The sequence below is a fragment of the Syngnathus scovelli genome, chromosome 22, assembly GCF_024217435.2.
Source record: "Syngnathus scovelli strain Florida chromosome 22, RoL_Ssco_1.2, whole genome shotgun sequence".
In the NCBI taxonomy this organism is placed as follows: domain Eukaryota; kingdom Metazoa; phylum Chordata; class Actinopteri; order Syngnathiformes; family Syngnathidae; genus Syngnathus; species Syngnathus scovelli.
Window position 1 is genome coordinate 3,930,413 of NC_090868.1, and position 16,539 is coordinate 3,946,951.

The 16,539-nt window shown below is 40.8% G+C and overlaps 1 protein-coding gene across 2 annotated transcripts in view; it reads right to left on the reverse strand.

The window, feature by feature from the left end:
• The window catches only part of large1 (LARGE xylosyl- and glucuronyltransferase 1), a 95,251-nt gene that overhangs the window by 71,620 nt on the left and 7,092 nt on the right, over positions 1–16,539 (reverse strand). For both annotated transcript variants that reach the window (XR_007489530.1, XM_049760662.1), the window contains one exon: positions 15,790–15,861. Coding sequence is in view for 1 of the 2 variants with exons in the window: in XM_049760662.1 (XP_049616619.1) it covers positions 15,790–15,861 (72 nt within the window). In the remaining variant the exon portion in view is untranslated. Of the gene's footprint in view, positions 1–15,789; positions 15,862–16,539 lie in introns of those variants that run through there.

The window sequence follows — 16,539 nt, forward strand, 5'->3', positions numbered from 1 at the left end:
TAATTTGCAAGTTAAAAAAATATTTCATCAGCGGCTGGTATACGATCAAAGCAACACATTGAATTATTTCGAGGTGTTCATTTGATGTTTAATGGTTTGTATCCTGAATTTGTCTGCTCGGTACAATCTCTCTTTGCAAGAAATGAACTAGAACGACCGCTCTTGGAGTGCCACGGTGTTTATTAGAATATAGAAAACTGTGTCTGGACGAAATGCAGGGTCGGGCCCAAACCCCAGCGACTGATTTCGAGACTTCCATTGCATCACAACACTGTTGTTTGTCACTAGTCTCCCACTTTCAGCCTGTTCACTTTCATCATTTTTAATATCCTCCAATTGATGAGGGAGACAACCTCACTAATGCCCAGTCAGATTAGTCATAAATCACCTGCCAATCACACTCCAAGCCAACAAGCAGTCGGAGAGAGCAGCGGCTAGCCAGGCTCCGGGGTTTCATCTTTTATTTGGAATAGTTGTTTGACAGTTAATTAACTGCTCGAGATCATACAGGCCTCTTTGAATATTCCCAAATAGGTTTGTGCGAAAGGTTTGCCTCGCATTTATTTAGTCGTACGTTCACGCAGATGTTAAAATAAAATGACAAAAGAAAGTGATCGGACGACAGCACAAGGAAATGACTGAACTGAGGTTGGATTAATAACATTTCAACAAAAGGCTATCCTTTCCCTGTAACGGTAAAATAAAAAGCCATCCAAAAACAATTCGCTGAATACGGTCTATGCTCCCTAACCTGGTCATTACACGTGTATCACTGCCAGCAAACATCTCAGCCTGATGATGTGTTGATGCAAGGTCTCGGTCCAGATTGTTTCCATTTGTGCTGCCCTAATACAAACGCTATCACGGGCATCCCTCAAGGGTATCGGGAGCATCCCACTCTATCTTTAGAGCATCTCTTATCTCTCGCAGAAGAAACTAACGGCACCGCAACTCCTCACCCGAGCTCCTTGTATTTTATCTTACTGAAAAAGAAGGGTTACGCCAGGTGACGCCTCATGCACCGGCTCCACGGATAATTAATCGCGATTGGAGTAAGTTTGTGTTTATATTGCGTCATTGCGCGTTAAGAGTCTCGATGCAAAGTGCAGAAAAGCTAATCTGGAAGCGGTTAGAGGTTAAATGCCAAGCACACTTAAAAGTGCTTGAAGGTAAGATGAATCAAAAGCAGCCATTTTATGTTCTGGTGGGAATCTGCATGTCGATTGCGGGTCGCTGGTTCGCAAATTTCAAACGTTTTAACGAGTCAAATTCCAGGAAGAAGCGAAAACGCACTCAGTCTAACCTGTCAGGTTGAACTTAGTCTGACCCATAAACCCTCAAATGACGAAATTGTTCAATGTTCCAGTAGTTCTTGCACAACTTTGCAGTTCTCAAACAAGGGGCGGAATGGCAGGATTCACAATAGGGGTTGAATGGGGAGCCGTGTCACAGTTTTACAAAAGATGTCTTTCAAGTTTTTGTGAGTATATGATGTCCTAGCTCACCTCGTTTTGATTCTGCACATACACAGCAGAAATATGAGGTTCTGCTCCCAGTGCAGCGAAGGTAAACACATTGACTTTCTGTGATCCTTATTGTACAGAGGTCGTAGGAGACACCACTGAATGGAGTCACACAATGTACTGAATGTACGTGTGTGCTTGTTCAAGCTGTTTCTCCTCCTGAAGTATTACCGTTATTCTTTCCTGCCTTTTAAACTCTCTCGGGTTATTTCATCCAGCAAGCCTCTCACGTTTTAGTCAACACCAGTATAAAACTGTGTCATCTTCAAATATTTAGATTTAAACTGGATAGCGGTTTTAAGAATTTGATACAGTGTGAATTCAGCAATTACATTTTCCCTTTGACTCGGGCCAGGTCGGTGCGAAGTGTGCCGGAGTCATTCATGCAGCCGTGTCGAATGCATTCTTGCGCTCATGCTAAGGTGTTGTTAGAGGATGGCTCTGTCGTGTTGGATCAGGTGGTGAGAATGAATCAGAGCGTGAATCAGGCCTGCTCTTTTTAGCTCCAGACTCCCAATGACGCGGGTGTCTTTGGATTACAAATTATTCATCGGACCATTTTAATGTACACTGCAATGGACGTAAAAAAATAAATAAAAATTACTTCATGTGCAAGTCATTTCTGAGTAATCACGTCTGACATGTTAAGGATCGTCAGACCTTGATGGAGTTCTACACGCCTAAATGTGCAATTGTAACGATTCATATTTACATTTGTCATTTGCATACTGTCAGTCGTTCATAAATTCAGTTTGATGACTCTCTGATTTAGGCTCCCACATAGTCTACAAATCTCTTTATCGGATAGATTTATGTACAAAATGGCGTATTCGGCTTTGGAATTCAATCGCAGAGTGCTAGAATTGTCCCAGTTAACAAACGATTCAGTAATAATTAAGCGTCATTATAAACATGCTAAAAAGAGACATTTCACAAGACATGCTGTCGACTTGCTGTACATGCTGGAACGAGCTCAAGTGTGAAGACCAACATGGTGCCGCAATCCAAAAACGTGTGAGCGTGCGACCATGTGTTTTACTCCACGCCGAGCAATCTATCACACTCGGTGGTCTCCCACTTTGAAAAGTGTGACAGTTCCATTGAATTGCGCTGTAATTGGATTCTACTTGCCCGTCCCAAAAAAAAATGGTTGCCACTTAGATCGCTAAAAAAAGTCTCTTCTCATTGGCTCGTTTGGATTGTCAGTCACTGCAATGAACGCGGTTGGGCTATTAAGACTAGAAGGAAAAAAAAAAAAACCCTCGAATGATTCTCAAGAGAACATGGACCTTCAACAAAATCTATTAGCCAATATTATTCTAAAAATATGCTTTTAAATAAACAGCCACGGTGTCCACGGTTTCAATTAAAGATCTGGTTGAACAATCTCCTGAAGGGAATGACGTTCGACTTTTAAGTGTTCACTGTAGGGTCCATACCCCCAAAAATTGCACTAAAGTCGGAAACACAGCCCACAGGCAGAATAAATAAACAATTCATTCCGTTTTAATATCCAACTGGGAGAAGACCGTGTCGTCCGTGCAGCAAACCGCCATCGCTCGTTTTGCTTTTATGCGCTAGCGCATCCGATGAGACAATGCGATCGAACATCTGTGCGGTTATGACTTTTCTCGCCACGAAGCCGTTGGGATGTCGTTGTGAGCGCATGAATTTGTAATGGCGGGCGTCTGAGGTCGACACAACGGTAGATGCGATTTTTATCTTGCTTTTAGCTCGCCTCTCGGTGGATTCCTTTTAGAGCAGCTGTTTCGCATTTTGGCCTGTCTTCAGCGGCTATCCCAAGTCGCTGAGTCGGCCCCATGCTAACCGCGGAGCATGTAGTATAAAAACAGACATGACCTGCTTATTCAGGCCAGCCCAAGTAGGGCCAGTTGAGAACATCTGCCACCGTAGTAAAAGAATGGGTCAAGGTTAAGAAAGCCCAGAACCGAAACCTACAAGTTTGCGTGTGTAAGACAGGGAGGTCATATAAAATAATTAAGAATGTAGCTTCCCTGAAATTGCTTGTGTTTGTTTATAAGTAATAATTTGAAAACCAGATAAAATGAATGAATGAACATCAATTTTCTAGAGTGCTGCTTTCGTGCTTGGTCATGTGGAAAGAATAAGGTAATCATTAGAAACACAAGGTCAATAATTGTGTGTGTGCTTGTAGCACCATTTAGAGGTGTTCATAAACAATGTGGCGAATGAGTTTAAATACGTCAATAGTAAATGTGTCCTTCCACAACTTTAATGACCCAGGCGCATTTGTTCGCATCAGTGGGCAGGAAAAGGAATATACCGTAATTTTCGGACTATAAGTCGCGTTTTTTTCATAGTTTGGGTGGGAGGGCGACTTATACTCAGGAGCGACTTATATATGTTTTTTTTTCACAAATTTTTACTTGATCATTAACACATCACTTACTTACAAGTATAGTTGACCACTTCACATGTTATTTTTAGTATAGTTGATCACTTCACATGTTGTTGCTATCGTTTAGCCTGTTGTTGCTCGTTCATGACTGTTCTTGGTGTGGGATTTTGTCGAATAAATTGCCCCCCAAAATGCAACTTATACTCCGGAGCGGCTTATATGTTTTTTTCACTTTTTGGGGCATTCTATGGCTGGTGCGACTTATACTCCGGAGCGACTTATAGTCCGAAAATTACGGTACAGATATATTGTTTTCGAAGGTAAAACTGTTTGATGACGTCAAGCCTGTTCCGACTGAATTTGATGACACGTGAGGAACGATTAATGTGTCTTACTAAGGCCCAGCCCGATTCATTTCTCATTTGTGATCATGATTGACTGCAAGCAGTCGTCTTTGCCAGGATAAAAAAAGGATTCATTTGACAGTAAGCACTGGATCGACCCACCAGTCAAAAATCAGTAAGGAAAATCCAACAAGTTCAGAGAGGATTTCAGCGGACCATTACACTCAATTCTATCGAGAACAGGCCGAGCCATGTCAAAGTATTCCCTTGAGTCTGTCCAGTGAAGCGTCCCCCCTTTTTGGAGTGTGTGTTGCTTCAGGCCTATTTGGTAAAAAGTTATTATGGGGATGTTTGAAGCCCTAGTCTCTGAGGATAGCGAGAGGCGCGATTATTAAGTCGCCGCACCTCCACGTTAGAACAATGAAACACAAGCCAGTAACAAAAGGCTTCCTCAAGGTTGGGCTGGTTGAACATCAAATATCCCCTTCAGCAAAACAAGAGAATAGCCTTTAATTAAAAGACTATGCTTTACTTATATTGATTAATCCTGTGCAATAACAAGGTAGATGTAATCCCGTGTTGCTCGGGCATTATCAGGAATTCAATCATTATGAAATACAATATCGGCCTGTCTGACCCCGTCCGTCTCCAGGATGCGATTATTTCATCAAACGTGAAAAGCAATGTCTCGGGCCCGCCACCCACCGAGGGATATTGCCGAATGTAACAGAAGTGAACGATCGATGCTCGTACACAACCAATGCAATGGAATAGCCATTTATTGACTACACAGTTGGTTGACGGAGACTCCCCATGCTTCGCTTTTTTAGCCACAGGTCTATTTGAAATGATTAAGTGTTATTGTTAAACACCATATAGCATTACTGTATTGGTCTTGTCTCCTGTTCATCTACAATTCAAATTTCAATGGCAGCATAACTAGACTGTCGCCATCTCATGACAAGTCACTGACATGACAGCTCAGTCACGTTCTGCCGCTTCTCCGTGTATGGCGGGCAAATACTTCAAGGAATTTCTTGTTTCAATCCATTTGTTGTACCGCTCCTCCTCACCAGGCAGCCGCTACATGAACGGGAGAGCAAACCGACGCACATTTGACTTCTCTTATTTATTTATTTTACTACGAAAGACCAGACTACGAGCGAATGAATTCCACAGTGACGTTCTCATAAAACAGCTTTTGCCGTTAAAAATGAAATAGCCAGAAGGCAAACACATGCCCTTAAGTGAGGGAAAATCTCCGCGTAGTTTGACATGGAATGGAAAACTGTATGAATGCTCAAATGATTTGCAAGCCTTTAAACTGTACATGTAGGGAAGAAGTAATCAAACCATAAACCAAGACTGGCTGATGAGTTTTTTCAGTCCTAATTATTTTTTTCTTAGATCAGATAGCCTGTCAGACAAGTAATGCATAGTCACAGTAAATACAATTTATGATTAAACGATAAAATGCTTGTAATTTGACTCGCTGGGTTTGCACTAGCGCTTTGACAAGAGATCTTCAATGAAATCCAGTTCTGTATTTTATTTTTCTCAACCAGACTAAATGCAGGTCCTGAGTGATTTTACAAAATTCACATGCAACATGAAGAAACAAGTACATACAGCTTACAAAATCATCAGATTCCTCCCTTTTGCCAACACGTAAGGACTGTGAAGGAAATTATTATCCTGCAAACTGCCGCTCGGATGATCTATAGTATATGCGCAAATAATCTATAGCGCATTTGCTCGGGGAACCCAATTCAACTCCACTCCCATGATGCCCCGAGTCATAACACCGGACTCATCTTTCATGGTTTTCCAATCCAGTGTGTCTCCCAGGAGATCCAGCATCCTGCCCTTTAGCCCAGATGACATTAAAGCAGATTTTGGCCAAGTTCAGTCTAGCAGTCGAGAGTTTTTCCCCTTTGCTGTTCAAATTGTTTTTAAAAGTGACCTATATTAAATTTGTTGCCATTTTGCGGCATTGGTGGTAAACTGAACAAATTGTAGCTCTGCATGTTTAAAATCAACCGGAAAAACGACGATTCCATTCAGTCCGCAAGAACCCAATTACAGTATGGCTGCTTCGGAATACCTCGATGTGTCCCTTAACCACGATTGTCCTGGGCCTTCCGGTGAGAAACTCATCAAAGTTCAATTCCCATCAAGATCTTGCCAGACCTACTCATTCCTTTTTGTCAAACCCTTTGATCACGGTAATTTTATCACCGGTATCTATGAAGGGAAATCAGCCCGTCGATCATTTCTCAAAATGACTCATTTCGTCTCTTACGTCGAAATTGCCCCGCTTAGAAAATTGACGATAATGTCTATCGGTTTCATCCGAGACATTTTCGTGGAAAGAGGACCACAATTTATGTCTCGCTTCTGGAAAGTTCTTTTTTCCAAATGGCCATCTCAGGTGAATTAAAATTGCAGTTGGAAGAAAATGCTGTATCAGCAAAAGCAGGTACGCTGCAGTGAATCCTTGACTTAGGAGCTTAATTCTCCTGTGCCCATGCTCACGACTTGTATGTCAAATGATCTTGCCATTAAAATAAGCAATGCCAAAAAACTATATTTGTATTTTAAGAATAAATGAAAAATAGCAGTGGTCCCCAACGCCCGAACCGGTACTGGTCCGTGGATCATTTAGTAAGCGGAATGATGATTCTGTGCTTTAGAGACTGACGTGTTTTTCTTTGGATTGCACCAAATCTAAAATCAAAAACAAATGTCTGACTTTGCAGTGGCCCTATCAGTAGCCCGATGAGGCAGCCGAGTGGCTGTGTGTATTTTGCCATGATTTGGTTGTCGTCGCTCGCCGGTGCGGAGACTGAGATCAGCACTGACAACACTTGAGTAATGGCGCCCTGCTTTGGACGGGAATCTCATGAAGCTTCCGATAGGGACTTCTATCTCTGCGTAACTAGGATGGATATCTCCCATAGTGGAATTTAGACGGTTTATTTAGGCTCAAAGGAAAACACGATGCTTCTACCCGACGACTGCAAAAAAAAGAGAATGTTTTTCCTCCTCTCGACTATATTAATTTAGAAGATTAAAATGGGTTCATTCCGTGTTTGATTTAGGGAAATATGAGCAATATTTTTATGTCATTCGTGTCCGAGCTTGACAAAGTGATTTGGCGTCACGCATTTTAAGCTCATGCTCTCATTAAGACACTCATTAGCTACAGACCATTCCCAATCCGAACCCTTACGTCTGTAAGGTGGTCTTTCTCCAGTTAGGACGGAAATGCCAACAACTCGCAGTGCGCCGCGCATGATTTGTGCGTGTCCGCGTATCCGACTGCAGAGTTTAAATGTCAGCCCTATTCCAATGTGTCCATCATCGACTCATTCTCGCAAGTGTACATACTTTGCAAAAGTGCGGAAATGTTTACCAGTTGTGGATGGTATTCAGTAAATGTCACATAAACAGTGAAGTTACGGAATGTGTTTCACAAGGGGGGAGGGGGGGGGGGGCACACTCATTATGTGCTTTTGCTTAGAAGTGAATTAACCGCAGCACTCTGCAGTCAACTCTGCTAACCTATCCACTCAGGGCTCTATTTTCTTTTTAATTAATCTCCAGCCTTTAATTACCCTTTATTTCATCCGCCTCGCTGAAAAGTATTTTGTGAACTGTATTTTTAGTGAACGCTATTTGGGTGTTTGAAACGGATTAATTGGATTTATACTACTTCAATTGGGATATATTGCTTTAGTTTTTGTACAATTTGCTTACAGTAAGACTTTCTGGAATGAATTAATCATGAAACCTAAGGGCCCGCTGTAAAGTAATCTTGCCTTTGTATCCTTGTCGCATTTACAGTTTGGTCTGTACTTTTCATTGTCGCATTCTGATTCCTCTTTCACCCTTTTTAACGTGATGTTTCAGCAGTCGCGAGGGAGCGTCACTGTCGTTGTCAGCATGTCGTGAGCAACGCGGCGAAATTAATCGTGCGAGACTCTGGCAAAGGCGTTAATTTATCATGTAAAGGTATAAATTACAGGGGGAAAACGGAGGCACATTAATCTTCATAGGGCAAAAAAGCAAAATCGGCAGAAAATGAACACGCCAGACTACTTTGATTTGCTTACATGCGGAGAAAATGAATGATTGCAGTAACGCTATGAACTTTTGAGATTTCGGCTTGGAGGAATGTAGAACTCTTAGTTACGAGGAAATATGTATATACATATACATGATTATATTTGAATAAAAGAGGTATGACATTATGATATAAAATTTTGCTAGTTTGTCACAATGAAGTACAGTGGCTCTAGCTTATAAAAAAACAAATGGGGAAAAAAGGCTTTTGCACTGAGGGAAAATTCAATCTTTGCAATCACCTGCCTCACTCCTTAAAACTTTGGGTGATGAAAGCTATGACTCAATGTAGATAGTAAAATAAGCCTTCTGCAGCCAAACATCTATTAAAGGTTGAAATGAAGTTATAAACTAAAACTATCGCCGCATTGCCAAAAAAAAAGTCAGAAAGTTTCTGTAGACCGATTCCGGAGAGAGGTAACATTGAGGTAATCCTGTATTTTTAAGGCATGCCAAGTGAAATAGTTATTGTTAGATAAGAAGGTTAAGAGTGAGAGAAATCAATACAATTCTTATCTTACTTTTGCAGGGGGGGAGTACCAAAAGCTGCATTTTGGTGGAAATGACCAACGGTAATTAAATGCACAATGAATTGTGTCATGTCTCCTTTAAACCGTTTTTCTTTCCCTCAGCATGGCTAATTAACTTGATTTGTTGTTTTTTTGGGTGTATTGATCCGTAGGTCATGAACATTTTCACTGGAGGCGTTTACTCCCCAAAAAGAGGTCAGTTACGACAAAAAGCGACAAAATGAGGTCTTTATCATTTGTCTTTATATGTAAAACTGAATTGTGACAAAAGTCAATACAGGCAGCAAACATGAAGGGACAAAATTAATTAAATGTCAATTAAATGTGCCCCAGTGAGATTCAGTCTGGACTGAAAAGACAAATGAATGAATTTAAATAGAATTTTTGTGGCCAAAATTAACTGCGCATCTAAAAAGTAGCCTAGTTATCCACAAGCTACCTCAAAACATCTGCTCCCGAGGGAACATCCAATGAGTTTCAACAGCACCCCATTTAGGCAGCAAAAAAAGATATAAAGTGTACAAAATCTGGATCAATTTCGGGAGCGTAGGTCAGCAACCTCAAATGCCCGCAAGCAACTACCCAAGAGCCCTTGCAGTTAGCTACGATCAATGGCATCGCTTGCTGAAAGCACCCGCGGCATTATCAACCACTAACAGAGAAAAGTACCTAGACCATTATCTCGGTCCGGGCGAGAGACGGATGGCCCGCATCGGGAATCAGCTGTTACCGGTGTAATGGATCTATGGAGGACACTTTGCTATTGATACACTGAAGAAAAATTCAAAGATAATACACAAATACAACTTTACATTTTCGAGGAAACTTTTCGGTTTAACGAGTGACAAAGTATCGTAATATTAGGTGGTTCTTCTGGTTAACCTACGGAATATGAATGCAATGTGCCAATGTAGATTTATGAGCATCCCCTTGGCTGTCTGTATTTCACCGAAGTGAAACTGACAAAAGTGGACCGGGGTATCTCTGGCGAACGTGCGGCGCACTGTTCTTTATTGAATAATGCAGCAGAGCCTTTAGCTCAGCAGTCCTCCCTAATGTACCCGGCACTAATTCTCCAGGAACATCGCAAGCTGACTGCACAGCGTGGATGTCTGCTTGTCTCTGCCTGATATAAAGACATAGAAATCATTCATGTTCACTCAGCCGTCGAATTGACTTTTTTTTTTTTTTTCTTTTTCGGGGATTTATCGACGTACAGTGAAAGACAAGGTTGCTTTAAGCCTGTTTGAATGTGGAACAGCCAGTCATTTTGCGCTTATTGAAGCACGGATGTGGAAATCTTTTAATCTGCACAATTCGTGGTAGTTTTACTTCGTTTCGGATGAAAGATAACACCTTTAATCATTTGCTCTCATTGGTCTTCAGTCATTCTGTTCATTAAGGCTTGTTGTCTAATTTGGCATTGCCACTGTTACAAAAGATGAAAGTGATGGCAGCTTTGATAGCTCTCTCTCTTATTTCATGCTCAAAAACAACCGGCAGCTTAGATAACAGATGGGTAACATTCAAGACAATTACCTAAATGCAATATATTTCATGAAAAAAAGTCACATTACTTGATTGCAGAGGTATAAATAATATTGGAAACACCCACTTGTGGCAAGGACGAGACAGTGCGGCCATTGGATTTCTTGTTTGAAAATTGAATGGATGTCAAATTCTACACACCCATGATATATATAAAAAAATATTTTTGTGCATGTTCGAAATGCCATTATTGGCGGGAAACGTTTTGAAACAACTGGTGTCATTTCTTGTATAACATTGAATACCATCCGCTTTATATGGCACAAGCACTCAAAGGGCTTTGTTTTCGGCTATTTGCTCTCAAATGGTAAAAAATAACTATGGCAACTGCTCTTTGCTTAATGAATTCTCCAACAGAAAGATCAATTTGTTGGAACAACAACGTTTAAAATAAAATAGAGGGTCCAAAGTGACTCCCGCAGGGATCACACTGGGTGAAAGAATAGCAAATAATGAATGGACTTTAGCGCTGATGCTAATGCTGATGGCAGGGCAGACAAACACTAAGCCATGTGTTGATAGGCTATCAACATTTTGCCGTCAAATACATAAAAAAAGGAGATATCGATCTGGGTTGGAACAGATAGAAACTACAAATGTTCTCCTTTTACCTAAGTATCGTACAGTGCGAGTACAATTGCCACATTTCACATTTCCATCCAAGCGAACTGTTTGAAAAAGCCCATTAAGAATTTATTTGTATTTGTGTGAAGTTAATACCCTTTTGCAGACCACCATTGCGGAGTCAAAGCTGTAAAAGTAAAAGGTTGCCGCGTTTATCTTCAAGGTGGGCCATATTCTGTCAGCCGCAGGTAAGTGGCGGCGGTCCAAAAACAGCCGACTGTAATGCCCTTTGGCTGCAGTTCGCCACTCGTGGTAATGGCCAAAATTTTTTTACGCGCACTAAACCTCTTTACAGCTGTGCGCGGGCCAATTGCACAGATGCTAATGAACGAGCGTGCGAAGATTCTCGCTGGGCGCGTATGCTGCGGGTTCACCTCCACAATCCACAGTACACGGTTCCAGCGGAGGAAGGGTGATCACGGAAACAAGGGAACGCGAGCGGTGAATGTTAAACGGCGGCAACTAATGATATGCTGTGGCGATTACACAACAGCCGCTAATTTAAGGTTGTCAAGCCCGTAGTTCAGAGCAGGGGCAGACTTATTATTAGGCAAGCAGAGGTGATTGATTGCCCGAGACCTGGAGACTAATAGGGGGTCCGCAAATGGAACGTTTTCTCCCATTTTACGATTAACGTGCTATAAAACATCAATACAAAATCTCCCCCCTTTGCTTATCATGCTATGGACTATTCCATTTGCTTCCTGCGCATTGAACGTTTTGGGCATAATTTCAGTATGTAATTTAACAAGGGTGTGTCGACTTTCTGAAACTGCAGGGTCTCGATCGAATTTATTTATATATCTATTTCATTCCGCGTGTTAAATTAAAACCCCCTAGTGAGCCGGTTTATGCTCTAGGGGCCTCATATTTGACACACCTGCTCTAATTGGTCGACTCACAAGGGGAAGACTGAAAGATTTCGCTTATTTGCATACTTATCTGCCAATAAAAGGTAGGCCCTTCCACTTACAGTGAATAAATGACGAAATATTCCAGTCTAATTGCATTTTGATGGCATTATACGAAGAGTTTTTACGCCATCTTTTTATGAAGTCACCTGACATATGACAGCTAGGGGCAGCGTTTTGTGATTGTCTTTACCGCACGTTCACGTTGAATCTAATTCGCAGTGCGGCATAATGTGACAAGAGTGGCTGTCGTGCATTTTCATGTCTTATTTAACGCACACTTACTTGCTTATATACGGCCTTTATCAATTATTTAGCGGGCACTCTTCAAATGCTCGCATGGTGATTAATCTCAAACATAGCCCCATTTGAAATAGTTGCTGCCAGGCTATTTGTCTTTCCAATAAACAGCAAGCCTTTATTTTTTTGTCTTCTATATTTGTTATGTTTATGGATCTGTTGAAATGTTGTCCATGCATGCTCACATATTGCGTTTATTGTTTTATTTTATTTTATTTGAATCACGGGACCGTTACTATTGGTTGTCGTCATGCTCGTTACCTTACCCCTCCTCCAATCCTCTCTTTTGTAATAAAACATGTTATTACTATCAGATTGTGTGCTCAGCCTGACCCTAATGAGGGCAAGTGCTAAAGAAGACAGATGGAGGGATACCGCAATTTACCAAAACAAATGACAATCTGCACGGCAATGAGGATGCAATGAAGAGCAAATATAAAATGTGCAGCAGCATGCTGTTGAACCAAAGCGTGTGGCGGTCAGCGCGGGGCATGGGAGAATACCAGAGACGAATGGGAGTAGATTATTTTTGAGGAATTAATATTAATGAGTTAACAAATGGGGTTTTCAAAATGCCACGCGCCAAAGGGCAAAGAGGCAAAAGGGAACAGAGCCCAGAGAAAATGATGTTAAATGAAAAGGCAAAAGTGCAATTCGGGGCTTCTGGGAGCATCATTTTCCACATTACAAGAAAAGGTGGCAGAATGGAATTGTAATTTTCTTTTTTTTATGATTGATAAGATGGAGAAATTGTGTGATACTGAATTGTTGTTACGACTCGGCTATGGTCCGAAAGTGTGAACTGCACAAGAGGGAAATACATTCTGATAAATGAAAGTCTTGGGGAAAAAAAAGATAATTTTCCAAGATAACAGATGGTGCGGTAATTTAACACTTGAATATTGGCTAAAGCCAAGCTATCGGCACGTAATTAAAAATACTGGTGATACGGTTGGATCGCTTTGTCGCGTTGGCACTCTACTTTATTTGACTCCCAAACTCGAGAAATCTCACACGTTGCGTGGGTTTAAAAATATATATATAATTCGACATTACGTCACATATTGAGCAGGTGGGGAGAACTTCAGCGAGTTTACACTTGCTCTTCATCTCAGTGTGGCATCGAGCAAAGAGTAAATTAGAATGCTTGCAAATGGTTTTCTTTACTGATTCTATTTGTTATGCATGACGGAATCATCCCGAGGCATTGCTCTCAGCTCCTAACTCAAAACACCCGCTGCTAAGACGACTTAGGAAAGCCACGTTTTTTTTTTGGGGGGGGAGGGGGGGGAACCTAAAGTTCCTATTTCACCAGTCTTTTCCTTCCAAGCACCCAACTGCGAAGACCATAATAATCCTCCTCTAATATTGCTTTTGCCTCAGGTTCCATCCTAATTAGCTTAACGTGATCAAGCCAGTCTCCGTGGCGACCCATTTGGAAAATGATCTTTTAGCATTTCTTAGAGGTGTGAGGTGAGGCTTACTTAACAGAATAAGGCTACGGCTAAATATTTGAAGGAAGAACGTATTTTAGGAAGCTCATTTGCCTCTTGACATAAGGCCGCACGCCCCGACATGCATAAAACATCTTTTGCCAACCTCGCCACAGGCAGGAATCGGGTTTCATCGAGAAAAATGAATCCATGTCTACTTTCATACAAATACATATTGCTCTTTGCCGTATGATATGGAATTATATGCTTCACTGTAGGGAAACATGAATATAAACATAAATGATTTATATATATTCAATGGACTAATGTCACTAATTTCCTCCAGCTACCTTTTCCCCATGCACAGTTGGACAGGTGAGGCAAAGTGGCAAAGTATTTGTGGCTTGGAAGCACGTACCAGCCTAATTTATCACCAATGTCTTTCCGAAAGCCAAGTCAAATGCAAAATAGAGCCGCAAATGAGTCGGGGAGATAAGCCGACGCCGAGCTAATTTGCCTCGTAGTGCTCGGTTTAAGATCAAGTCATGGGTTTGAGGTTGAATTCCAAGTTGATTGACTGCCAAGGACATGTGCTACTGCTATCAACAAGGTCAGCAAAAATAGGGGCATGAAAAGCACACCAAAAATACCCAGTTATCGTTATAAAGAGAAAATAGATAAGATTTGGGATTTATTATCTGTCTGCTCCCGTGCTTTTAAGATGCCCAAAATGCTTCTTCGTGCTGGTGTGAGGGAAAACAAATGTAGTAACTTTCCCACTCAAGCGAAAAGCACTTAACGTGAGACCGAACTGCACACCAACCTGTGCTGTAAAACCTTAGAGATGAATTCTCAATAATAAGGGTGAGCGGGTTCGAGTACTCCCAAAGCAGACTGAGTGCTGCCCATGTAGCGCCTGACTAAATATAGAAATAAGTAGTTCATGCAGCCGTAAAGAAAACAAAATATTCAAATAGTTGGGCCTCTCAAATACATTAATAGCATAGAGAACCATCAATGATCAACACCATACTAAAATGGACACACCCAAGGTTTCGATCCAGATTTTTTTTTCTAGTCTCAAGGGAAGTTGGCTAACGGGCTGATTTCTCGGGGATTAGACAAGCGACACAACTAATTTGAAAGTGACAAAACTTAACTTGATTTGTTCTGTCCAGAAATACTGTAGATATACAAGAGCACACTGATTACATTAGTAGTTTAATTTCCCGTGCGCTCCCATTAATAACCCCCTTAGGCCTCTTTCCTCTTAAGACAAGCGGCAGCCGAATAACATTCTTGACATGCCCCCTCTGGTATAAACACACCGCCCGTTTATTATTTAAAGACAAAAAAAAGGACATCTTTTTGCACTGACTATGCTTATGTTGACAGTTTCCTGACACTTGGTAAAAAGAAAAAAAAAGTCCCCTAGGCCTGCACATGCACTTTAGTTTTGTGGAAAATAACCCTGAAATTCATGACATAGTTTGTTTGCTTTATATATATACTATTTCTGGGCAAGAAGTCAAGTAAAATATGAAATATGTCATTTAGATGTTACACTTTAAGAAAAAAATCTCAGGGAAAGAGATGACCTTTTGAGACTAGTCTTGTTTTGCTAGTGTGCTGCTTGGCCCAGATGCAAGTAAATTGTAGCAGCCAAGGAGTCCGCCAAAATATGTTTTGAAACATCACGAAAAATTGAAAGGATTTTTGTGCCTCACGATGAAATCAAACAAACCAACAAATGACTTTCAAGACCTACCTTTCCGTCTCCACGTTGTGTTTTGTGAGAGAATTGAAATCAGCAGCCCACGGAAATACGTTTTGAATCATCACGAAAAATGAAAGGATTTTTGCGCCTCACAATGAAATCAAACAAACCAACAAATGTCTTTCAAGACCTACCTTTCCGACTCCACATTTTGTGAGAGAATTGAAATTGAAATCAAGCACCAACATGATGCATCTAGCATGTACACAATCATGAAGCCATATTACATAGGCTTCAACACAAACAGCACGACTAATATTTTTTAACATAGTAACTCAAAAGCATGTTACTCACCATCATTTGGCACTTTTGTTTCAGGAAAAACTGTAGATTCTTCTTTTTTTTTTTTATTATCTGGCTCTCTATCTGCACAAAACAGAAAACCACTATGAGTTTGTTTAGATTTTATCAAATAAATTCAATGTTTTCCAATTAGTAGTGCATTCTTCTTTTTTTTTTTAAACAAATGTTTCTTTTTTTATTCTTTTGTCGTTTTTAATTTTGTTGTAGACATATATGTTGTGTGCTCCATTTAAAACCAAGACAAGGCAACCATATGATTGGCTAAGGTTTATATTCTTCAAGCAGCACACACCACTAAGCAATTTGGACCTAAATGGCAGCCTTTTTGCTTTGTTCACTCAATTAAAATGAAATGGGTCTACAGTATATCCAGGCACACTATAAACCACCTGACTTAGATTGCTTAAATGGCGTATTGGTTTGGTAATAAGTGGACGGAACGGGGATGGTTTTGAAACACCGGCTTCCTCATTTGCACTCATGAATATGCATGCAAATGAGGCGGTAATAAATGAAGCACTAAATATGCCAAGGAAACAGTGCACACAAGTGCAAAGTTTAAGGGAACCAATAAAGCAAGGCGGTATTAAGTTTCGTAATTAGTGATTATTTGGATTATGAGGGCACTGTATTTCGTGGACATACGAACTGTTTTTCTTGCTTTTATATTCTGCCGTGATTTTTCTTGTTTGCTTTCACACATTTGTCACCTCAACACCGGTTTTTACAATAATTCAAAAC